The sequence below is a fragment of the Telopea speciosissima genome, chromosome 2 (assembly GCF_018873765.1).
Source record: "Telopea speciosissima isolate NSW1024214 ecotype Mountain lineage chromosome 2, Tspe_v1, whole genome shotgun sequence".
NCBI lineage: Eukaryota > Viridiplantae > Streptophyta > Magnoliopsida > Proteales > Proteaceae > Telopea > Telopea speciosissima.
The window spans coordinates 3,786,594-3,811,543 of record NC_057917.1 but is presented as its reverse complement, the minus strand read 5'-3'; the positions used below and the strand labels follow the sequence as shown (position 1 = coordinate 3,811,543).

At 41.2% G+C, this 24,950-nt stretch overlaps 1 protein-coding gene across 4 annotated transcripts in view; it reads left to right on the top strand.

Annotated features, from left to right (window-relative positions):
* Window positions 1-24,950, top strand: part of LOC122651756 — a 96,203-nt gene that overhangs the window by 59,609 nt on the left and 11,644 nt on the right. For all 4 annotated transcript variants that reach the window (XM_043845283.1, XM_043845284.1, XM_043845281.1 and 1 more), the window contains one exon: window positions 12,091-12,282. In XM_043845283.1, coding sequence (XP_043701218.1) covers window positions 12,091-12,282 — 192 coding nt within the window. The remainder of the gene's footprint in view (window positions 1-12,090; window positions 12,283-24,950) is intronic.

Genomic DNA, 24,950 nt, shown 5'->3' with positions numbered 1-24,950 from the left:
GAGGGGGATTCAACTAGCTTCAGTTGGAAGGAATTTCCATCGAAGCAGCTTTCCCTGCCATGTGGCAGTGTCTGATGGGGTCCAATTCTAGTGCACATGTTGTTTATATCATCATCATCGTATCAGGGTTAAATTTTTTGATGAATCTGAGTTCACATGGAGTTATAATTTTATCTTTTTGTTATTTTTTTACCTTTTACCTCCTTAGGGAGGCATATGTAATTCCAAGAGTATAATTAGTGAAATAGATTGGTGAGAGGAGTTGATTCTCCTCAATCCACGATTTTTCTCTCGACCTTTCTTCTTCTTCCTTCTTCCCATCTTCCCTTCTCCTTCTTCTCTTCTTTGCTGTTACTTATTGGTCCTTGCTAGAATATATCCATACCTAGTTTCTAACTTGGTATCCGACATAGTTGTCAAGGTGTCGCCTTGGCGTCCAGGTGCCTTGCTCTTGCCTTGATTTCTGGTGTCGCCTTGGTCGCCTAGGTGACGCCTTGCCGCCTTGTTGGTGTCGCTTTGTTTTTTAACCCCCTCGGCCGCCTTGATCTGCCTAGGCGCCGTAACAACTATGGTATCAGAGCAAGTTTGAGAGTTGACTAAGCTCCTTGTCTTCTCTACACCTCTCTTTGGAACCCTAGAAAGGTAGAGGGTTCCAATAGAGGCTGCAATATGTAAGATACTACACATAGCATACTCAAGAGTGTTTTATTCTTCAAAAACAAGATCTGTTGGAGAGAGTCTAAGGGCTGTAGCAGTCGATTGATGCCCTAGAAGACCAAATTAATGTTGCCACCAGCTCTTCCCTTCCTTTTTTGATTCTTCATCATTCCACCATATCTTATAATGGGGCCAGGCCTTGTTGAATCGCCCAGAGGTACTCTTTAAGGTCCCTAAGGACTTGGTTGATGATATGGAAGGGTTGAAGAGCATAGCTCGATTCTTTACAGCTTCACAGGTACCACCAACTTCTGATATCCTTCTGTGTTTCATCTTTTCCACCTTGTGGTGAGTACCCTATTTGAGTGTTATTGATTGTTGTGGAATGAAGCTACAGTGTAAATGGTACATTTGATTCCCCTATTTTTAAGAAAGTGTTGCTTGTTTGCTTACTGGTAGTGTATTTGAGTACAGGTTTGTTTCTGTTCTTGGGTGGAGTGAACTCCCTATTTGTTCAAGACATTATATTTGCTTGTTAAGTGGCTGTATATCATGTCTGGGTCTGGATCAGAGGTCAGTGGACCTGGAGAAGCTTCAGTTGGTGGTAACCACCCTAGTATGATTTGATAACCCCAATACTCAAATATCTCATGTGAAGTTGGACAATACCAAGTATCTGGATTGGGCTCACTCTGTGAAGTTCTTTGCGAAGTAGGGGAAATTGGGGTACATCATGGTTCTATTAAGGCCCCAGCAACGACTGACCCTACAGATCTGAAATGGGTGACTGAGAACTCCATTGTCATGACCTAGTTGATTTTCTCCATGAAACCTGTGATAGGTAGAAGATTTATGAGAAAGAAGACTGCAAAGAAAATTTGGGATAGTGTCTCTAAGACGTTTGACCGAGTAGGTGACTCGGCAAAGGTTTCTCAAATTCTTCAAAAGGTCATCACACTATGAAACAAGGTGACCGAAGCATTTCTGAATTTTATAACACTGCCATTGGTCTCTAGGAGTATGACCATTGCAGGGACCTCCAGTTGTCCAACCCTGAGGATGAGGCAAAAGTGTATCGAACACTTGAGAAGGAACATGTTCTCATTTTACTAGGTGGGCTTAATCCATAATTTGAGCCAATCCGACTGCAAATCTTGGGGCGGCCACCCCTTCTATCCTTAGATGAAGTATATAATTACTTGCAAAGTGAGGAGACTAGAAGAAACAGAGATTGACAAGGAGTGGGGAGAGGCCAAGGACCACCCCGTGGAGATAACAGAGAAAGGTTTAAATGTGATCACTGTAGGAAACTGCGGCACACTAAAGAGAGATGTTGGGTACTTCATGGCCAGCCCCCTAGTATGTGTGGTGGATGCCCTGGTATGCATGGTGGTAGGAGAGGGGGTACTAGAGCTCATACTGTGACAGCTCAGACTGAGTCACCTGGATTACAGGCCAATCCTGACTCCCTTAATAGAGAAGATATCATAGCACTACACCGGACGATGTCTCGACTTGGCCACTCTTCTACTACTCCTACAGAGTCAGATTCTTCGGCCTCAGCCTTGCAGGCCTCTACATCTGCACCCTTTACTGCTCCCTCTTAAGTCACTGACTCTGGTGCCACAGACCACATGACTGGTATGTCCCAGTGTTTAGATTCCTACACTATTTGTTCTGGTAGGGATAATGTTAGAGTTGTCGATGGTTCTCTTTCCTGTATTAATGTTCGAGTCACTTCTTCTATTTCTCTTGACTTTGTTCTTCATATCCCTAACTTTCCCACTAACCTGCTATCTATAAGTCATTTAACCAAATCCTTGAATTGTTGTGTCACCTTCTTTCCTTCGTATTGTCTTTTTCAGGATTTGGTGACGAAGAAGATTATTGGCAGTGGACATGAAGAGAAAGGCCTCTATCTTCTTGAGCCTCGGACACCTGTTTTGCCTACTGCTCAGACCTATGTGTTCGGCTGGGCTGAGAGTAGTACTGTGGATTTTGTTATGGTGTGGCATCGACGTTTAAGCCACCGTCTTTTGTTATGAGAAAACAATTACCCCACTTGTTTACTTCTTTTTTTTCTTCTCATGTATTTCAGTGTAAACCATGTATTTTTGCTAAACATTGTCGTTCTTCACATGCTTATCATGGTAATAGATCCACTGTTCCTTTCAATATTGTGCACTCTGATGTTTGGGGACTTGCTCCCACTACCTCTTTGTCTGGTTACCGTTATTTTGCTTCCTTTGTTGATGATTATTCTCGGTCCACTTGGACTTTTTTGATGAAACAAAAGAGTGACGTCTATGATGCTTTTAAAATTTTCTACCAGCTCATTTGTACTCAATTTGGTACTTGTATTCAAATAGTTCGTTTTGATAAAGGGGGGAGTATATGTATGGGGGCCTGCAACAATTTTTCACTAACAATGGCATTATTCATCAAGTTGCTTGTGTTGACACCCCTCAACAGAATGGGGTAGTTGAAAGGAAAAATCGCAACTTGTTGGAGGTCACTAGGAGTCTCCTCTTTGGCATGCATGTTCTTAAAACCTTTTGGTCTGATGCCCTTCTTGTTGCTGCTTTCCTCATCAACTAGATGCTAACTCAACTCCTTGGCTCCAAATCCCTCTGGAAACACTGTCTCCTCAAGCTCTTGTTTTTTCTCTTCCTCCTAGAGTGTTTGGTTGTGTTTGCTAAATCCATGTCAATAAATCAGCTCGGACATAGCTTGACCTTAAAGCACTCAAGTGTATTTTCTCTGGCTATTCATCCTCTTGCAAATGGTATAAATGTTACCATCCTTCCTCTCAAAGGTGGCTTCTCTCCAAAGATATCATCTTCTTTGAGTCTATTTTCTTCTTCTTTTTTCTCATCAGCATCCTCTTCAGGGGGAGACTAATGGGAGTGAACAGGTTGTTGATGCCATTCCCTTTCTTTCTCCTTTTGCCCACCTCTCCATTCCTACTTGATATTGGGAAATACAAAGAAGTAGATGTTGACATTGATACTCATTCAAGTGTTGATGCTAGCAATGAAAAAGAGTTAGTTGTGTACAAAAGAGGTGAATGCTTGAAGGGAAAGGGGAAGAATACCTGCCAAGAGTCCTCTTTGAATCCACATCCTGAGCTCTATCTTCTTCAGTCAGGTACACTTCTTCCTCTCCCTTTGAGTTAGATCTTCCCATTGCTATGCGAAAGGGGAAGAGAGTTTGTACTAATCTCATAGCCAAGTTTGTTTCCTATACTGCTATTTTCCTTGCAAGTATTGTTTTTTCTACTGCTCTTGCTTCTTCTTCCATTCCCAAGAATGTCACTGAGGCTATGTCCGACCCAAAGTGGAAGGAGGCCATGTCTGAAGAAATGATGGCTCTTGAGAAGAGTGGTACTTGGACACTTGTAGACTTTCCCAGGGGGAGAGTTCCAGTTGGTTGCAAGTGGGTCTATACAATAGTATCGATCAAATGGTACTTTAGAAAGATAAAGGCTCGGTTAGTGACCAAAGGGTACAGCCATGTGTATGGCATTGACTACCAAGAGACATTTGCTACTATGGCCAAGTACAACTCAACCAAAGTTCTCCTATTTGTGGCAGCCAATAGAGACTGACCGTTGTATCAATTAGATGTGAAGAATGCCTTTCTCCATGGTGACCTAGAAGAAGAAGTTTATATGCAGCCTCCACCTGGTTTTAAATTTCCCTCAGCTGAAGGGGAAGTGTCTCCTGAAAAAGGCACTTTATGGCCTTAAGTAGTCTCCTAAGGCTTGGTTTGAGCGATTTAGACAGACCATTCTAAGGAATGGGTATTCCCAGAGTTAGACTGACCACACTTTGTTTATCCGGCAAGGTAATGGTACTGTCACAGCTCTTATTGTTTATGTTGATGACATTGTGGTGACTAAAAATGACAAAGCCGAGATAACTAGATTCAAATCATACTTGGCTCAACAGTTTGAGATTAAAGATCTTTGACTTGAAGTACTTCTTGGGAATTGAAGTATCAAGATCAAAAGAGGAAATCAATATTTGCCAAAGAAAGTTTGTTCTAGACTTATTGAAAGAAACAGGGATGTTGGGTGTAAACCAGCAAACTCCCCAATTGATCAAAACCACAAGCTTAGTGAAGATTGTGGCTCCCCCCCCTTATTGATGCAAGCAAGTACCAAAAAGATTGGTTGGAAAACTAATTAATCCCTCCACCATCTGGAAAAAAGCCCTCTCCACGATCTGGCCCCGCTGTAGGAGGCCCCTGGCCTTTGACCGTGAATGGCTCTGGTTGGACATGACATTTTCAGGGACCTCTACCTATGACACTATTGGAAAGCTAGTTTTTGGCGCCTCAGGAGATGGACTTCCAACTCTCGATCTTTTGATCTGATTTGGAAAGCCATCTCCTTTGACGTTTCTTCCAAGCTCAGTCTTTTTCGCTTCAGACTTCTTTTGGACACCCCAAGGAATAGGCATATTGTTGTATCCTAGGGTCTTGATTTGTCTCTCTTACAATCTTCCACCTCTGCGTAGATTGGGTTGATTGTTCCTTGTCCCCTCCCCCCCCCCCTTTTCTTCCCTCTCTTGTATATCCCCCCCCCCCTTTTTCTCCCTGCTCCCTCCTAGGGTTTGGTAATATATTTATTCACCAAAAAAATATCTCTCTGACTCGGCCAGACTTTACCTATGTAGTTGGAGTGGTGAGCCAATTTATGCATGCCCCCAAGAGTGGGCACTTGGATGTTGCCTACCGCATCATCAGGTACTTGAAATCTTCTCCAAGAAAAGCACTTCTATATGCCAGGCACAACCATTTGAGGATAAAGGGATACATTGATGCCGATTGGGCTAGTTCAGTTTCTGACAGATGATCTACATCAAGTTATTGTACTTTTGTAGGTGGTAATCTAGTCTCATGGAGGAGTAAAAAACAACCAGTTGTAGTTAGGTCCAGTGTAGAGGCTGAATTTAGAGCCATGGCTCATGGAGTGTGTGAACTCATATAGCTGAATCGGTTGATTCAAGAATTGGGATTCAACATTGATGGACCCATGCGACTCTTTTGTGATAACAAGGTTGCTATAAGTATTACTCATAATCCCGTGCAAAATGACCGAACAAAGCACATTTAGGTCGTAGGCAGTTAGGCACATCATCAAAGAGAAGTTGGATTCAGGTTGCATTTGTACTCCCTTTGTGAAGACATGTGATCAAGTAGCAAATATCTTCACCAAGGGTCTCATTCCTAACCACTTTAGTACCCTTTTGTGCAAGTTGGGAATGCATGACATTTATTCTCCAGCTTGAGGGGGAGTATTAGAGTTTGTGTAATAGGGGTACTTTAGTCACTGGTTTATTAGAAGTCACATGGAGTTGTAATTTTATCTTTTTATTTTTATTTTTTACCTTTTACCTCCCTAGGGAGGCATATGTAATTCCAACAGTATGATTAATGAAATAGATTGGTGAGAGGAGTTGATTCTCCTCAACCCATGATTTTCCTCTCCACCTTTCTTCTTCTTCCTTCTTCCCTTCTCCTTCTTCTCTTCTTTGCTGTTACTTATTGGACCTTGCCAGAATAAATCCATACCTAGTTTCTAACTTTGGTGCTTGTTCCCTGCAAACACCAGCATATAGCTAATAGTGTGAGCCTTCAGAAGAATTTGTCCCCCTTACGAAGTGGTACATAGTGCCACATCCACATAAGCTAACTTCATCCCTGGGAAAGGGCCACTAAATTGAGTCACCATCAAGAAATGGCACTAAATCTATTTGGCAAGAGGACAATGAGGAAAGAGATGGTTGACTGATTTGCCATCCTCTTTCACAAGAGGATAGTGAAACAAAGATTTGGAAGCAGTGCTTTAAAGGACCATTGCCTGGAAATGGAGGATGGTTTTACCAATGTTTGACTGGATGGTGTCCAAGAATTGTTGACATGTCAACACACCATCCAGTTCTGAGGTCAAACTATTTGAACCATTTGGAATGTCAATGGACTATCTGGCCACTACATGTCATTTTTAAAAGAGAAAAAAGCTTGCAGAGTATTTGAACCCTGATCATTGAACACTTTTGAGGCTCTTACCAATGAACTAAAACTAATCATTTGTATATTGGGATGAACTTATAGTTGTTAAAGAACCTATTTCATTGCATCACAAAGCATCCGAATAAAGGGATTTGTGGTCAGGTGACTCAGGTTGCTGCAGGAAAGATGGTCCGATGTCCGGTCTCTTTTTAAAGTCATTTTTCCAAAGACAGTAGTTCTCAAAAGATGATTGATTTACCACAATGATGTTGACAGTTGATTCACCATTCTGTTTACACGTAGTAGCTCTTTGGAAAAAGAAAGAAGGCAACATCTCAGCTCTTTCTTTTGATAAAAATCCAAAATAAGCACCTTCTTTGGGAATGGAGCTTCTACTTAGAGGGGGGCATTAGTTCTCCAAATGGTTTTAAAAGGAAATAGAGCTTCGGGATTCTCAAGGTCTAACCTTTTTCATTAGATATTAATAAAGATTTGGAAAAAAGAAACGCCATTACTATTCAATGTTCAAATTCTATTGTCCTAGTTCCTCGAAATTAATACCTTCCAAAGAAGGGCAAAAAGGGCATTTTTTTTGCCACAGCAGCACAGCCATTGAATGATATAACCAAGAGGAGTATATTGAGATGGATGAATGGAATGGATAGAATGGGGGATCAGAAGCGGGATTCATAGAAATATTAGAGATGCGTCCGCTAGTTGTTTGCTTAAGTGAGAGTCAACTTTGATGGTTTGTCATGTAAGTTGAGGCAGTGACTAGTGACAAAGGATCTGAAGATATACTTTTAACAGAAGATGAGAAGATGTGGTCCTGGATAGGTTAGAAGAATGGAAAGGATTCTCCTAGCCAAATAGTTGACTTTCATTATTTGTAACTATAGACATATGCAGTGCTATGAAGCTACTTTGCTTCTAAACTGTTCAGTACAATGCAGTAGGTAGTAGATTCCCAAGAATGCAGTATCCCTCACTAAATGCACCCACTGGCAAAATTTAATGAGTAAGATTGGAAGGGGTAACCAAGAATTCTCAAAGTGTCTTGGAAAGTGAGCTCAAGTTCAAATATTAAAGGAGCATAATCCATACGTTGGCCAAATGATTATACATCTTGCATGCATAAAAAGCACCTGTGTGTCATAGTATGGTTCCTTGACATTAGATGTGGTCAAAACCGGGAGGATTTTTTCTCTCCAGGCTACTTGAATTGAGCCTGAAAGGAGACCCCTACATCAATTTGGACAAAGAATGCAAAAGGAAATCACCAAGACCATCCCTTTGAGAATGACTCTTTACACTCCTCTCCTCACTTTCACCATCCATGTCAGTATGACTTGGGTAACTGAAGCGTAGAAAGTTCCTCCACTTTCCAGCCATTTATATTTCTGTGAAACCTTGTGATCCTCATCAGTAGCCCTCTGCCAACTTGTTGGACTCTAAAGCCAATACCTTTATTAGCATCCAACGTGTACAAAGGGCTGTCTGCCCCAACGCTAACATGATTTCTTTTCGCTTTTTTTAAAGAAAAAAAGTCATCAAGATCTCCAGCCGTCCTGAGACTACTTTTTCACTGCCTACAACGATGCCAAGAACCTTAGTACTTTCCTATGGAAGTGATGTAGATCGAAGCCTGAAGAAGAGAGAGACCAAAATCTAATCCAAAACAATGTTACTGTTCACGTGAACAGTGTCAGCCATATTGGGAATCCTTCTAGAAGACCCAAGTTGAAGACCAGATCTGTCCCCTTTTTTGTCTTATTAAGAAACCAAGTCATCAGCTAGCAAGGGAGATCAGCTACAGTTTCTAGAAGACTGATTTACTTCTATTTTTATTTCCTATGTTGATTGTTCAACAAGCAAGCAAGTTAGTTTATATTTTGATTAGTTTCCATTTTAGGTACCTTCTAATTTTATGTTCTTTCCTTTTTGGTTGTAAGTTTCTATTTTCTTAAGTTTTTAAATTTCAACCTTCAATTGTTGAGAAGTCTGGCCTACCTATATAAAGGGGCCATCAGTTGTAATGTAGAACAGTTTAAAATCAATGAAGTTACAATTTGCTTGCTTGAGATCTAAGAGAGATCTTTGTTTCTACAGCTGAGATAGCTGTGGGTGAGAGACCCAAGGCTGAGATAGCCTAACCCCTCCTGTCTCTATCCTCTATCTGTCCTTTCCCTTCTTCTTCCCCCATCAATCCCTTGTTTCTATTTTACTGTTCTGAGATGTTTTTTTGCATAACTGAGATCAACCAAGGGCTACTACTGCTGCTGAGATTCCCTATCAGTCCAACAAAAGAGTACCCATTCACTGCTGCCATTGTTGCTGATTAGAGAAGGTCACAAATCACCTACGGTTCTGCAGATCTGAGTTTTATTGCAGCAACTTCAAGCTCTCTGATCTCCAGATCCATCCATCAGTTGTCGATGATATTTGGAGGCTGAATTACCCTCATTGAACCTTTCCTTCGATGGTAAATTGAGTCCAATCCAATGGTCAGGTTTGATTATATCTGTGAGTTTCTAAATCTGAACTTAACCTTCTAAGTCTGAGATCTGTTGATATCTCAGTATCTAGCTGTCACTTGTGGCTGAGATTTTGAAGCTTCATTCAACCCAAAAAGACCTACCTTCGATTGGTCCCCCAGCTCCATCTGAGTTTCTAAATCTGCTGCTGGTTATTTTCTGGTTAATTTCAGACTTATTTTGTCCGCTTCTGTTGCTGATATCTTTGTTGTAGCCAACTGATAAGATTATATAACGATCCTACTGTAAAGTGGTTCTTACTTGAACTGACTTCTGCATTAGGAAGGTATGCTGACAATCACAGTTGTCAAGGCGTCGAGGCGCCTTGGTCGACTTGGGCGCCTTGGTCGCCTAGGCGAGCGCCTTGGACCTCTTGTTCGCCTAGTTGGTGTCGCCTTGAACTTTGTCCCTCTCCTCCGCCTTGGGTCGCCTAACCGCCGTGACAACTATGCTGACAATTACTTGCCTCCAAGTGCCGTCTCCTCCAAACCTCCAGATCTGTCGAAGAGAGCTTTATTCATTTTTCTAGGTGGTCTAATACAAAGCCTACCCTCCTTGGAATAGAAAACAACCTTGAATCTTCCAAATGTTGTTTACCTTATCTCATTCACCTCATTCCTTTTCTCAAGCATAAAAAGTGTCAAGCTTTCTTATTAAAACTCTTGGGAGAGTTGTCAGGATCTTGAGCTTATCTCCTTTCAATTTCTTAGTCACCTTTAAACCCATGTTAGGTAGAGAAGAATGTTGAGGAAATCCAGTGGCGTAGATTACCAAGGTTTGAACCCGAAAATATTCCTCTCCACTTATGAAGTGTCAAGCTTTCTTATTAAATCTCTTGGGAGAGTTATCAGGACCTTAAGCTTATCTCCTTTCAATTTCCTAATAACATTTAAACTCATGTTAATGTAGCGATGAATGTTGAGGAAATCCAGCTGCGTAGATTACCTTGGTTTTTTGAACCCAAAAATAGTGAAGAAACAACCTTCAGTGGCTGCTATAACTGTTGATTGATAATAGAGAGAAAATTCAAGTCTGTTAAGCAGGTTGATACACCGTTACATCACCTCTAAAGCTTACCAACAATGGCATAAAATACCCTTTATATTGCTAACTAATCGGGGATATATAGAATTAATAGAACTTCCAAAAACAAAAAAAATAAAGAACTTTAAGAACCAAAACAAATCTGATATCGGAAATAGTATACCCTGCAAACCCACCTAACTTGACCAAAGAGCTAACATAACGATTTATTCTAATTGATCCTGATGGGACCCACTCTAGCAACCGGAAATGAAACGCAATACCAAAAGTCAGCCCTGTTTTTTCACTATGCTATCAGATCTGAAAGCTTCTACTTCCAACCATGCTTAACAGTCACAGTTTTTTTCAATTTATTGAAAATAGGCCTATCCATGGTTTGTGCATCACATTTCCGCCACATAGTTCCTTTCCAACCTAGCACTGTCCTTCCCAGAGATAGAACCAAATTCGAGCCAATCTAGGCAACTCAACTCAACAAAGCCTTATCCCAACTAAATGGCAATGGCTACATAGATCCTGTTTTGCCATTCAACTCTATTCAAATCCATGCTTGTTGTCAACCCTAGTTGTGCATCTCTTTTCTCACCAGTTCTCCCACAATCATTTTAGTCATGCAGCCTACCCCTTGTTCTTTTAGCTCATCCACTTGATCATGAATAGGAAGCGGCACGATTGGCAGCTATCTGCCCTATAGCTGTAACAAGAGATGTCCTAACTTTGTCGCCAGCAAAAGTAAATGCTTTAACCCTTCGCTGGATCAAAGCCTGATCTGTAAAAGACTTCGTTCTTCTTGACTAAACATCGTTATAAACACAGAACTCTGCTCATAGAAGCAAATTCAAGTTTATTACAGTTTCAACTAGGTGCTGATACGAGGTCATCTACAGCTATTTTGGTCGATTCTGATCTGCCATGTATGACCTATGCCTCAAAGGACTTCATCATATTATGTCAGAATTAGTCACAGAATACCTCTAATGTGTTCATTCCTTGTTTTATCTTTTCTCGTTTTACCACTCATTCATCTCAACACCCTCATCTCTGCTACACTAATTTAATTTATATGTGGTTTCTTTACTGCCTAGCATTCAGCTCCATATAATATTGCGGGTCTAGCTGCTGTCCTATTAGTATGTGCCAATCACCCAACACTACCACTTCATCCATCTTGCTTTAATTCTATGTCCAAACATCATCCTATATTTCTCCGCTATTTATGATCATGGTACTAAATCTCGTTTCGTTTCGGTGTTTCGGTCTGACCGAAATTTCCGAGATACCGTCGAAATTTCGTCGAAATATGGTATTTTTCTGTGGGTGTAAAATGCCAAAATGACCAAGATTTCCGAAATTTTCGAAACGAGATTACCGAGATTTCCAAAATATTCGAAATATTGCACGTGACTTTTTCAATAGCTCGCGATATATCGTGAGTCCACGATATTTCGTCGATATCTCACGAGATATCGTCGAATCATGGTATTTTTCCATTTCGGATTGGTATCGTATCTCAGACAGCTCGAGATATACGAAATTTCACGAGATTTTGAACTATGTTTATGATTGAACCTTTGTGTCTAAATTTATCATTTGAAATTATCAGCTATCATCTAGTTACAAAATGTGAATTATGTCTGTTATTTGGTGGTATCATCTGAAGGCTTTTGCAGGGTATTCAAGCTTTTTCTTCTGTCTGCTTTTCGATATCATATGGTGCTATTTTTCTCGCCTTTCGGCATTTGTGGCTTTCTCTTTGCCTTTGTGCTTGCACTCTATGTTTTAATGTTTTTGTGTCATGTTTGACCTTTTTCTTTCCCCTCCCTCTTGTTGTGCGCAGGTCATTAAGATGCTTTTGGAGATTAGTAGGGAGCATTCTTGGGCGGAAGCAGTTCATTGCAAGCTTATTTGCATGTTAACAAACATGTTCTACGAGGTTCCTGATGCGTCTGTAAAAGCTGTTTCAAGTACTCCTATATTTCATGTGGAACAGATTGATCTACTCGGAGGAATCGAGTTCATTTGCCTTGAGGTATGCATTTGAATGAATACTTAAGAATCTTGAACTGTGTATTTGGTTGAGAGAGAAGATTTCAAACTTATTTTAAGTGCTAAAATTGTTCTGATGGAGACCAATTAGGTGGACTGTAACTTTCAGCTGCAGCTGAATTAGGCCCAGATTTGCTAACACCCACAATTATGTGTCGGAAATCCTCTCCCATATTTGTGTTGGTCTTCCTTCACCTCATTGTGATGCCTTTCATTGTGCTAGCTGTTTTAAGATTTTTCTGTTGATGAGCTGTTGTAAATACTTGGGTTTTCTTAAGTTATGGATTTTCAAGAAATTTCTATTGTGGATTGGGGGGGGGGGGGAATCCCTCTTCCCCTGTATGCAAGGTATGATTCAAAAGTTTCCTTTGTACCACGTCCACGATTAGTTGGATTTTAGGTTAAGGATGCAAGTAAGAGGAGGAGAAGTTGGAGGAGAGGAAGAGAGGAAGGAGAGAACAAGGGAATGGAAGAGAGATATTTCGGTTGTAATGCTTATGTGTGAGATGATTCTCTCCACACCTATATTACTCCACTAACAATACTAGACATATTACATCCAACCCCCCTAGGGAGGTAAAAGGTAAAATAGGAGAAATTACAATATAGGGGAACTAGATAAAGTCCAGTTCCTAAAGTACCCCTCGAACATAAATTCTAGTAACTCTAACACTCCCCTTCAAGCTGGAGAATAAATGTCATGCATTCCCAGCTTGCATAGGAGAGTACCAAACTGAAGAGAGGCAAGTGCCTTGGTGAAAATGTCTGCCAGTTGATCACCAGTCTTCACAAAAGGAGTGCAAATACAGCCAGAGTCTATCTTCTCCTTGATGAAGTGTCGGTCCACTTCAATGTGTTTTGTCCTGTCATGTTGCACTGGATTGTGAGCAATACTGATAGCTGCCTTGTTATCACAGTAGAGCCTCATAGGACCTTCAGTGCCAAACCCCAATTCTTGAATCATACAATCATTTCAACCAAATGAGTTCACACACTCCATGAGTCATAGCTCTAAATTCTGCCTCTGCACCACATCTGGCTACAACAAGTTTTTTTCTCCTCCATGTGTCTAAATTTCCTCCCACAAATGTACAATAACCAGAGGTAGATCTCCTGTCTATGATGGATCCAGCCCAGTCAACATCAGTGAAACCTTCCACTCTCAAGTGATTGTGCATGGTATGCAACAGTCCTTTCCCAGGAGAAGACTTCAAATATCTGAGGATACGATACACAGCATCCAAGTGACCACTCTTGGGGGCATGCATAAATTGGCTCACCACTCCCGCTGCATAAGAGATATCTGGACGAGTTATAGAGAGGTAGATAAGCTTCCCCACTAGTCTCTGGCATAGTTAGTAAGTTCGGGAACGGCAATAATACGGGAATAGATACGTACAGCAGTCAAACGAACTATACGGCAATAATACTTTTCAAAAAAATCCGGCGAAATAATACGATACGGTAATAATACGGTACGTGTTTAATACGTGTATAATACGGTTGCTATGTAAAAATCCGGGAACAAAAATACGGGCATATATTCACTATGCAGTAGACATGTACACCTAATAAACACAATAATAGCATTTACTGATGTGCCTAAATATATAGTTTGATTGGTTAACAAGCCTAGATTCATTACATTCTTTATTGTAGGGATTAGAATGGCCAATCAAAAGGGATGATTGAAATGAATATTGCTTATAAAGAGTCTTTTTAGCTTTTATGTACCAAACAAGAAGTAAGATAACATAAGTCTTGCCGTCTTTGGAACAAGATAAACGTCTCTCCCGCAGCACCCTCCTCCCCCCCCCCCCCCTCTTATATTTTTCTTTCTAATTTCTTCTCTAGTTTCAGATTCTATTTTCAATTTCTAATTTTAGGTTTCAGTTCTGCTGCTGAATTGAGCTTTGTTATTAAATATTAACTAAATCTGAGTTTATTTCATGCTTCATGGGTTTTGGACTTTAATAAATCCCAAAGTCTGTCTCTTTGACCGTTAAAAACAGAAAGAATGGATGGTTCTGAATCTACAGTGATGGAGTTTTTGGCTAAGAAAAGCTTTGAGTTCTCACAGATTGTATATGTTTCGTTTGGTTGGGTTTCTTGAAAAAAACCGAACGAGTTGCCTTGTGTTGTTGTTGGGCTTCAATTTCTAAGCCCTCCCTGTGATTCTCCTCCATAGAATGGATGGGAAAAGGTTCTGAAAAATACCTTAAGAATTGTCGCTTCAAGTGCACCGCTGCAATCGCCGGCTTGACGAACACAAGAACCACCTTTGCAATCGCCGGTAGAACGCAAGAAGAGGAAGAAGAGACAGAGAGGAATGGAGAAGGGGAACCAGCCGCTAGAGGTTTGGTTTTCCGCTGGAGAAGAGACGCGGGTTTGGTAGATTTTAGGTTTTTTTTAATCTAACAGTTAGTATTAGGAATTGGTTTAACGGTTAAAATAGATTTTAGTTTTTTTTTTAAAATATATATGTAAACGTATTATACGCGTATTATATGCGTTTCATTCGAGTATCATATGGTGACCCTTAAAATGCGCGTATTTTACCGATTCTAAAGTATTATACGCAATACAGAGCTTTTTTCATTCATACGTTCGGATACGCGTATTTACTAACTATGGTCTCTGGTATTTTCCCGCATCAACAAGAGAAGGACCACAATCTTCTCCGAGTTTGTGATTCTGCTCAATAGGAGAATTTACTGGTTTGCAGCCTAACATCCTTGTCTCTGTCAACAAATCAAGAACAAACTTCCGTTGACATATGTTGATTCCTCTCTTGGTCCTTGATACTTCAATTCCTAAGAAGTACTTCAAGGGACCCAGATCTTTGATTTCAAATTGTTGAGCCAAGTAGTTTTTCGGTTTATCTATCTCAGTCGTATCATCTCCAGTGACCACAATATCATCAACATAGACAATGAGGGTTGTGGTAGTACCATTGCCCCGTTTGGTAAAGAGGGTGTGGTCGGCTTGGCTCTGGGAATATCCATTCTTCAGAATAGCCTGCTGGAAGTGCTTAAACCATGCCTGTGGTGACTGTTTGAGGCCATATAGTGCCTTCTTGAGGAGGCATACTTTCCCTTCAGCTGAAGACATTTTTTAAGCCTGGTGGGGTTTGCATGTACATTTCCTCTTCCAAGTCGCCATGAAGAAAGGCATTCTTCACATCCATATAATGGTCAATCCTTATTGGCAACCAATGATAACAGAACTCTTATAGAGTTGTGCTTAGCTACAAGAGTGAATGTCTCCTAATAGTCAATTCCATAGACTTGACTGTACCCCTTGGCCACCAACCTTGCTTTGTATCTCTCAACAGTACCATCAGATTTATACTTGATTGTGTAGACCCATCTACACCCAATTGGGACACGTCCCCTGAGAAGATCCACCAATTGCCAAGTACCATTCTTCTCAAGTGTCATCAGCTCCTCAGACATAGCTTGTCTCCACTTTGGGTCAGACATAACATCAGTAACTGTTGGAATATGTAATCCAGAATACCGCCATGGTATTCTGGTCCTTTTGGGGGTAGTTTATTTATTATGTTATTAGGTACAGTCGGCTATGTGGGTTTTAGTCCCACATCGCCTAGTTTAGTCTCTTTGTAATTTCCCCTCTATTATAAATAGAGGGACTTACCTATCAATTAATAAACAGGCAATTATTCTCTCATTCTCTCTTTCCTCTCTTCTCTTCTCTTCTCTCTCTAAGGTTACTGGTTACAGGTCCTAGGTTTTCTATATGGTATCAGAGCACTAACCAGTACCTGGTTCTCTCCGTCAAAGCTGTTTTGAGAGTCGTTTTGGGTTTCTAGTTTGAAGAATGAAAACCTAGTTCAAGAAGAAAACGAACTAGGGTTTCCATGAAGATTTATTGTGGAAAATCATACATGTTTAGTTCGAAAGTTTGCTAGCAGTGATGTGAATCATATCTTATCGATTGCTACTGCTGTTTTTTTTAATCGATTGCTAAAGACTTGCTACTGCTGGTGTCTCTCTTTGATTTTGTTGCTCTACCTCGTTGCTCCCTGTTGAAATTATACTGCTATGGTTCAATTTGTTATTGTTGCGGATCCTTCGGTTTTGTTCGATCAAAGAAGAGGGTTGAAGGAGATTGATATGTTGCTTTTCTACTCCGCTGGATTGTCTGACAGTATTGTATTGTTCTCGATTTCTGCTGCTGCTCAAAGCGATGGCTCCATCGATATCTCTTGATGTTGGTGTTAAGATATGTAACCCTGGTTTCTGCTGCTTCTGTGTGGTTCGATTGTTTCGATTGGTGGAGTCGAAGGTGTTTTTCTTGAGTTCTGCTACCGTGTTGATTTGTTGATGGGTTCTTGCTGATGGCATCTTCAGCAAATTTAATTTTTGGTCTTGAAACTTGGAGAAGAATTTCAGAATCGTGACTCTCAAGAGGTAGAAGATAGTCCACGACTCTGCTGATTTGTTGTGGTCTGGTGTTTCATGGAGTCCAGAGGTTGAAGACGAGATTTCTGTTGAGTCATGGTTTTCCCACTGGCTGCTTGGTTCAGCGTAGGAATATGCCCCTTTTCTCCCCCAAGATGCTACTTCTCTGTTCGCTTTACCGTCTCAGGTTCTGAAGGTTGAAGACAACCACAGACGTGGTGTCTTTATTATTATGTTTTCTGAATCCCATTATTGCCCCCACTTTTGCCCGCCCTTTTGCCTTCAATTACTTCGTAGTCTTTACTTATTTTCCCTTCCAAGTCTGTCCCCCATTTATAAATCTAATTCCCTACATGACCCATTACTTTCTTATTTACCAAGGGCCCCTTGCAAAATTCTGGTTATTTACGGAACTGCCATTACCTTTTTAATACATTCTCTTATTTGACTACCCAATTGACCCTTGAAAATTCTGGTTTATTACCAGTTTGCCCTTTGGCTTGGATTGTATTTAAAAGTGGATTTCCACCAAATTACAGCCATGCCATCTTTTTTTCCAACACCGTTCCCTTTCAATAATTCTAATTCCTTTCATATCCCAAAACATACCTTTGGCATATACCCATAACCCCTTTGGAAGTTCATGGTATTTTCTAATTTGCCATTTCTTCCTTTTCCATTACCCTTAGCACCTCTTGGAAAAATCTGGAATATAATGTTTTTGCCCTATCTCTTACATCATCTCTGTTATGTCCACGTGTACTACACGTGAGGGGGGGATTAGGTACAGTACACCTGCAGACATTGCAGAACGCAGAACTTGCAGGAACATTGGTGCAAAACATAGAAGATCAGTGTTTTCCACCATTGCTATTGGGTATCCTTTGTTATTGGGTTGAGTTTGTCGTAAGGGGAAGATTGAAGTATTGAAGAGAAGAAGGTTTTGAAGATATTTGGTTGTTGCCTGATTGAGGACTTTCAGTTGGGTTGATTCAGTTTGTTTCCGCTGCTTGATTCAGTTTGTTTCCGATGCTTGCTGTTCTAGTTATTTCACTTCAAGATTCTATGTCATTGCGACAATCTGAGATTCATCACTAGATAGCTATTGAAGATCGTTGAAAGCTGTCTTTTTGGAAGACATTCTAGTCCCGGTTTGCTGATCATGTCTGTCCAAGTTTTGAAGATCTATTTTTTTCAAGTTCTTGAAGGTTTATTTGGGAGCTGCATTCATATGTCAAGCTGGATTCTGCTGCACATTAGTTTTTTTTTCCCATTTTGTTCAAGTTGAGCATTACATTGCATGCGCCAACTTGAGGGGGAGTGTTAGCATTATTAGGAGTTCTTTTTTTTCTTTAGTTCAAGATGGATCTTCTTTCTTTACTTATTTGTATAATCCAGCTTGAGGGGGAGTGTTGGAATATGTAATCCAGAATACCGTGGGGATATTCTGGTCCTTTTGGGGGTAGTTTATTTATTATGTTATTAGGTACAGTCGGCTATGTGGGTTTTAGTCCCACATCGCCTAGTTTAGTCTCTTTGTAATTTTCCCTCTATTATAAATAGAGGGGCTTACCTATCAATTAATAAACAAGCAATTATTCTCTCATTCTCTCTTTTCTCTCTTCTCTCTCTAAGGTTACTGGTTATAGGTCCTATGTTTTCTATAGTAACATTCTTAGGAATAGAAGTAGTAGAGAGGGCAGCAATAAAGGCAGACCTGTAGAACAAAGAGCATCATAGGAAACAAACTGGGTTATAGGATTAGTACAAGCTATTTTCCCTTTTCTAACAGCAATAGAAAGGTCTAAATCAGATGGAATAGAAGGGATGTCACCTGATGGAGAATGAATCTCAGGATGTGGATCCAAAGAGGATTCTTGGTAGGTCTTCTAACTCTTCAAGCTTTCACCTCTTTTGTACCCAATGTGGTAATCCTTCTCCTTAGCCTTCTCATTACTAGAACCACTTTCAACAACCAATTCTGTATTCACACCTGATGGATCATCAATATCAACCACATCCACTGTTCTGTGTTTTCCAATGTCAAGCATAAAAGGAGAGATAGGTAGAGGAGAAGGAAGGAAATCAGCAGCCTGTTCACTTCCACAATTCTCCCCCTCAAGAGGATGCTGAGAAGATGCAAAGAAAGGGACAAATTCAAGAAAGGTGACATCTTTGGAGATAAGGCACCGGTGAGAAGAAGGGTGATAACACTTGTACCCTTTGGTAGTAGAGGAGTACCCAAGAAAGAGAAACTTGAGAGCCTTGGGATCAAGTTTAGTGCGAGTGGATTTGTTAACATGCACATAACAAACACAACCAAAGATTTTAGGAGGAAGAGAGAAAGCAGAAATCTGGGGAGATAAGATGTCCAAGGGAGATTTGAAATCAAGAAGTTTGGTAGGCATACGATTGATGAGAAAGGAAGCAGTGAGAAGAGCTGCAGACCAGAAGGTCTTGGGAATATGCATACCAAACAGAGACTACGGGTGACCTCCAATAGATGGTGATTTTTTCTCTCAGCAACCCCATCAAGCTGATGGATAATGCCATTATTATTAGTAAAGAATGTTTGGAGGCCACCAAACATGTATTCTCCCCCTTTATCCGACCGAACAATTTTGATTCGAGTATCAAACTAAGTAAGAAACATCTGATAAAAGTTCCTAAATGCATCACAAACATCACTTTTATGTTTCATAAGAACAGTCCAAGTAGTATGCGAAAAATCATCAACGAAAGACAAAGTAACGATAGCCAAATAAAGAGGTGGTAAGGGAAGGTCCCCAAATATCAGTATGCACAATATGGAAAGGAGCGACAGTTCTATTACCATGATATGGATATGAAGAACGACAGTGTTTGGCAAACATACATGGTTCACATTGAAAAACATGAGAAGCAATAGAAGAAAATAAGTGAGGTAATTGTTTCCTCATTACAACAAAAGATGGATGGCCAAGACGACGATGCCATAACATAACAGAATCCACAAAACTACTATCATTACGTCCACACACATAGGACTGAGTTGTGGGCAAAAAGGGTTCAAAAAGCTAAAGGTCTTGCTCCTCACGTCCACTACCAATAATCTTCTTCATCACCAAATCCTGAAAAAGACAGTGAGAAGGAAAAAAGGTGATACAACAGTTCAGAGATTTAGTCAAATGACTCACAGATACAAGATTAAGTGTAAGGTTAGGGACATGAAGAACGGAAGTAAGGGAAACAGATGATGTAACAGGGATACTACCCTTACCAAATATGGAGGAAAGGGAGCCGTCACATACCCCAACCTTATCCGAACCAGAGAAAATGGTATAGGAATCATAATAATGGGACGTACCAGTCATGTGGTCAATGGCACCAGAGTCAATAACCTAAGACTGGGCTGCAGTAGAAGGTAAGGTGAGACCTGCAAGGCTGAGGATGAAGAAGAGCTGGCTACTGTGGGTGCAGGAGATGTGCATAGCTGTGACATGACCCTGCGAAACACTGCATCTGCCAAAGTGGAGTCATCGTATATAGCATCTGCCTCAGTTATCACAAAGTGTGCTCTAGCTCCCCCTCTACGGCCACCACAACCTCGTGTGCCAAGAGGACGACCATGAAGAGCCCAATACCTATCCTTGGTGTATCCAGTCCTCCCACAATGATCACATTTAAACCTGTCGCTACGAACTCCACTGACACCAATTATCTCCACTGCTCTGTCTTCCTCATGGTTAGGCCCTTGGCCTCTACCACCTCCACGAGTATCTCGGAAAGAACTTGAATTGAGAGCTGACCACTCAAGCGATGATGTTGGTGTTGGTTCCATAGCAACACGCCGAGTCTCCTCACTCTCTAAGTAACTACAAACCTCACTAAGAGGTGGAAGAAGGGACAGGCCTAAAATCTGGAGCCTGATTGGCTCATAGTCAGGGTTTAGACCACCAAGTAAAGTGAAGACACGCTCCTTTTCAAGAGTCCGATACACCTTTGCTTCATCCTCTGGGTTGGCCAATTGAAGATCCCTGTAGTGGTCATACTCCTCCAAAAGACTAAGAAAAGCACTATAGTACTTAGAAAGGATCCTGTCACCTTGCCTCATTGAGTTAATCTTTTGGTGAAGCTGATAGACCTTGGCAGAGTCACCCACTCTATCATAAGTCTGGGAGACACTATCCCAGATTGCCTTAGCAATTTCTTTTCTTATAAACCTTCTCCCAATCTCGGGCTTTATGGAGAAGATTAACCATGTCATGACTGTAGAATTTTTCGGTCTCCCATTTCTCATAGATAGGTGAACCAAGTTCTAGAGCTTTAATAGCACCTATAATGTACCTGTTGAGAGGATCAGAATTAGAGTTGAATGCTTGGATGGTCTAAGGTAGACCCCAAGCCATATATTTATAATAAGGAATGAAAATTACATGGACAGAATTGTCCCTGTCATAGCCGACATGGCTGTACATGAAATAAAATAGTAAAAAGTCCAGAATACCCCCCCACAGTAATCTGGCCCGTACAATCCAACACTCTCCCTCAAGTTGGAGCATATATGTCGTGCATGCCCAACTTGACTAAGATAAGAAGAAACACTTTGCCACTTAGCCCCTTAGTAAACACATCGGCTAACTGATCAGCAGACTTCACAAAGGGAACACAGATGAGTCCGGCTTCGAGCTTCTCCTTGATAAAATGTCGGACAACCTCCACAAGCTTAGTACGATCATGTTGGACAGGGTTATGAGCAATGCTAATGGTTGCTTTATTATCACAATAAAGCATCATAGGAAGATGGACAACACCACCAATATCCTACAACAATCCTCTAAGCCACAAAAATTCACAGATTCCTTGTGCCATTGCACAGAACTCTGCTTCAGCACTGGACCTTGCCACAACATTCTGCTTCTTGCTATGCCATGTGACAAGGTTTCTACCCACAAAAGAACAATAGCCAGAAATGGATTTTCTATCAGTAGAGCCAGCCCAATCGGCATCAGTATAAGCTTCAACTTTTAGATGACCATTGGGAGATAAAAGGATTCCTTTTCCTGGAGCAGACTTCAAATATCGCAAGATGCGAAGGACTGCCTCCATGTGAGAGGAATAAGGATCATGCATAAACTGGCTCTCCAAACTTACAACAATGACTATGTCTGGTTGTGTGTGAGAGAGGTAGATTAGTTTGCCCACTAATCGCTAATAACGACCTTTGTCAACAGGTTCACCTTCTCTCTCCTTAAGTCTTGTAGTAGCTTCCATAGGAGTATCTGAAGGATGACAACCTAGCAACCCAGTCTCAGACAGCAGATCTAGGATATATTTTCTTTGAGAAAGAAAGATGCCCTTTGAAGATCGAGCAACCTCTATCCCTAGAAAGTATTTTAGAGTTCCCAGATTCTTTATTTCAAACTCACGGCCAAGGAAGATCTTCAACTTGTTGATCTCATCACCGTCATTTTCGGTCACAACAATATCATCAACATAGACTATGAGGATAGTTACCTTATCGCCAATATGTTTGATGAACAAGGTGTGATCAACATTGCTTTGCTTGTATCCCACTGAAATCATAGCCTTGTGAAACCTGCCGAACCAAGCTCTAGGTGACTGCTTCAACCCATAGAGAGCACACTTCAATTTACAAACTTTGCCTTTGGTAGTACTATCAAAGGAACCTGGTGGCGTGTCCATATAGACCTTTTCCTTTAACTCTCCATGCAGGAAGGCATTCTTTACATCTAACTGCTGAAGATCCCAGCCAAGATTCACAGCACAAGATAACAATACCCTTACTGTGTTGAGTTTTGCTACTGGTGTAAAGGTCTCCTGGTAGTCAGCTCCATACGTCTGAGTAAAGCCCTTTGCAACCAGACGTGCCTTGTATCGATCTACTGTTCCGTCTGCCTTCTGTTTGACCACAAACACTCATTTACATCCTACTGGTTTTTTCCCTGGAGGAAGAGCCACAAGATCCCATGTATTATTTTTTTTCAATGCTCTCATTTGTTCCAACATTGTTGCCTTCCACTTTCCATCTGTAGATGTTTCCTGCCAATTTTTAGGAACTGAAACAAAAGAAAGAGAGGATACAAATGCACGAAAGGAAGGAGAAAAATAACTATAAGAAACAAAGCGGGATATGGGATGTAGAGTACAAGTCCTAGTACCCTTGCGATGAGCAATAGGTAGGTCGGAAGAAGAGGGCTTACTAGGAGAGGAAGGATTTGGATCTTGAGCTGGCAACTGGATGGGTATTGGTGCTACGGTGGATTGAAGCTGCCCCCTTTTGGTGCCTCCCTTTTTATAGGTGATCAAATTGGAGTTGTCAATCATCTTCTGAAATTCACCAATAGTTCTCTGGACTGGAGTCAGCTCCCCCTGAATAGGAACATCAACAACACTATTTTTCATGGTCTCCCCCTGTAAAGGATGCCCTTCGGATGAGGGGAGAACAGCCAAAGGAGTCTGGGCAGCAGCCATAAGGGGCTGTACAGTAGCCGTAGGGGGCTGGACAGCAACCATAGGGGGTAAAAGAGGAGGCCCCTGTCATCCTTATTACAGTGGGTGACCATACTAGGAAATAAATAGGCTAAAACCCTAATGGAGGGTGATCTAATCTAGAGTGCCATTGGTAAAGTTCAGAAGAGACCAAGGAGTTCTGGTGTAGCAGAGAAGGTAATGGTGGTGGAGAGGGACGACCATCTTCAAGCAGGTACAATCCACCGTGTACTTTACCCAATCTAATCGTCTTCCCAGAGCCCAGATCCTGAAAAACACAATGGGAAGGGAAAAAAGTTACTTTGCAATGAAGATCACGAGTAATACTACTAATGGAAAGAAGGTTAGTAGTAAAATTAGGAATATATAAAACAGAGGACAAAGGAAGAGAGGAAGTGCAGTTGATGATTCCTTTTCTAGATATGGAAGAAATGGAACCATCAGCTACTTTGACCTTGTCTTTCCCGGAAGTGGGAGAATAACGATGGAACAGGTTAGAGGAACCGGTCATGTGATCTATAGCTCCAGAATTTATGATCCAAGGGATGGGAAGCTACAGAAGCACGGTGACCACCAAATGGAATACCTGACCGGACAAAGTGTGAACCTGAAGGAGTAGAAGAATTGGCAGTAGCAGCGGATGTAGTAAGGGCAGCAGCAGCAAAAGACCTTAGCACACGTAGAAATGCCTGTAGATCATCCGGGGATAAACCAGTGTCAGTAGGAGGGGCTGTGGTAACAGACTCAGTGTGATGAGCTTTGCTCTTTGGCTTTTTCTTGGCAAGCTTCAAAGTCAGCCTGTTTCCCATTAAGTTTCCAATACTTCTCTTTGGTATGGTAAGGTTTGTGACAATACTTACAAACAACAGTGCCAGTAGTAGAATTACCAGGAGAATGAGTGCCAACAGGTGCAATAGTAGCTGAGGCAGCAGTCTGGAGGGCTGATCTGTCAGTGCAACATTGCAGCCCTACGGTTTTCCTCGGAGGAGACCAAGGCATAGGATTGTTCAAGTGTGGGAAAAGGTTTATGGCCCAACACCTGAACACAAATCTGGTCATACTCCACATTCAAACCAGCTAAAAAATCATAAACTCTAATCTTGTCCACATGCTTCTTGAATGAAGTAATGTCAGCAGCTGTAGTAGGGTGATAATCAGAGAAGTGATCCAATTGCTGCCAAAGGCTACGCAAAGTAGCATAGTATTTGGAGATAGATAATTCTCCCTGAGTAGTGTGAAGGACCTTCCTGAGTTCATACATCTGGGCATCATTGCCAAGTTGCCCGTAAGTCTCCTTGCAAGCAGCTCAAATTTGAGAGGTTGTATCAAGGAGAAGAAACCCATGCGCAAGGTCTGAAGTCATGGAACCATTGAGGTAGACATGAGCACCTCATTGTTGGTAAGCCATCTGTCTTGAGCATGACCAGTCTCAGGTGGCATAACATTGGTGACATTAATATGGCCAGTAAGGCCACGGCTAGCAATGGCAAAGGAAGCAGACCGAGACCAAAGCAAGTAATTAGAACCATCCAGTTTGATTGGATTAGGAGGAAAGGTATGAAAATCTGATTTGCCTTGGCCATCACCAACAGAAGTAGCAGTCGAAGTAACTGAGTCACCCATAATTGCAGCAAAGAAGCCCAAATCGCAGAGAGGGGCTGTGGTGATGAGAAACCCACAAAATACTCCAATATAATGTCCAAAAAAAAAGAGAGACTCCGTGAAAGATAATCAG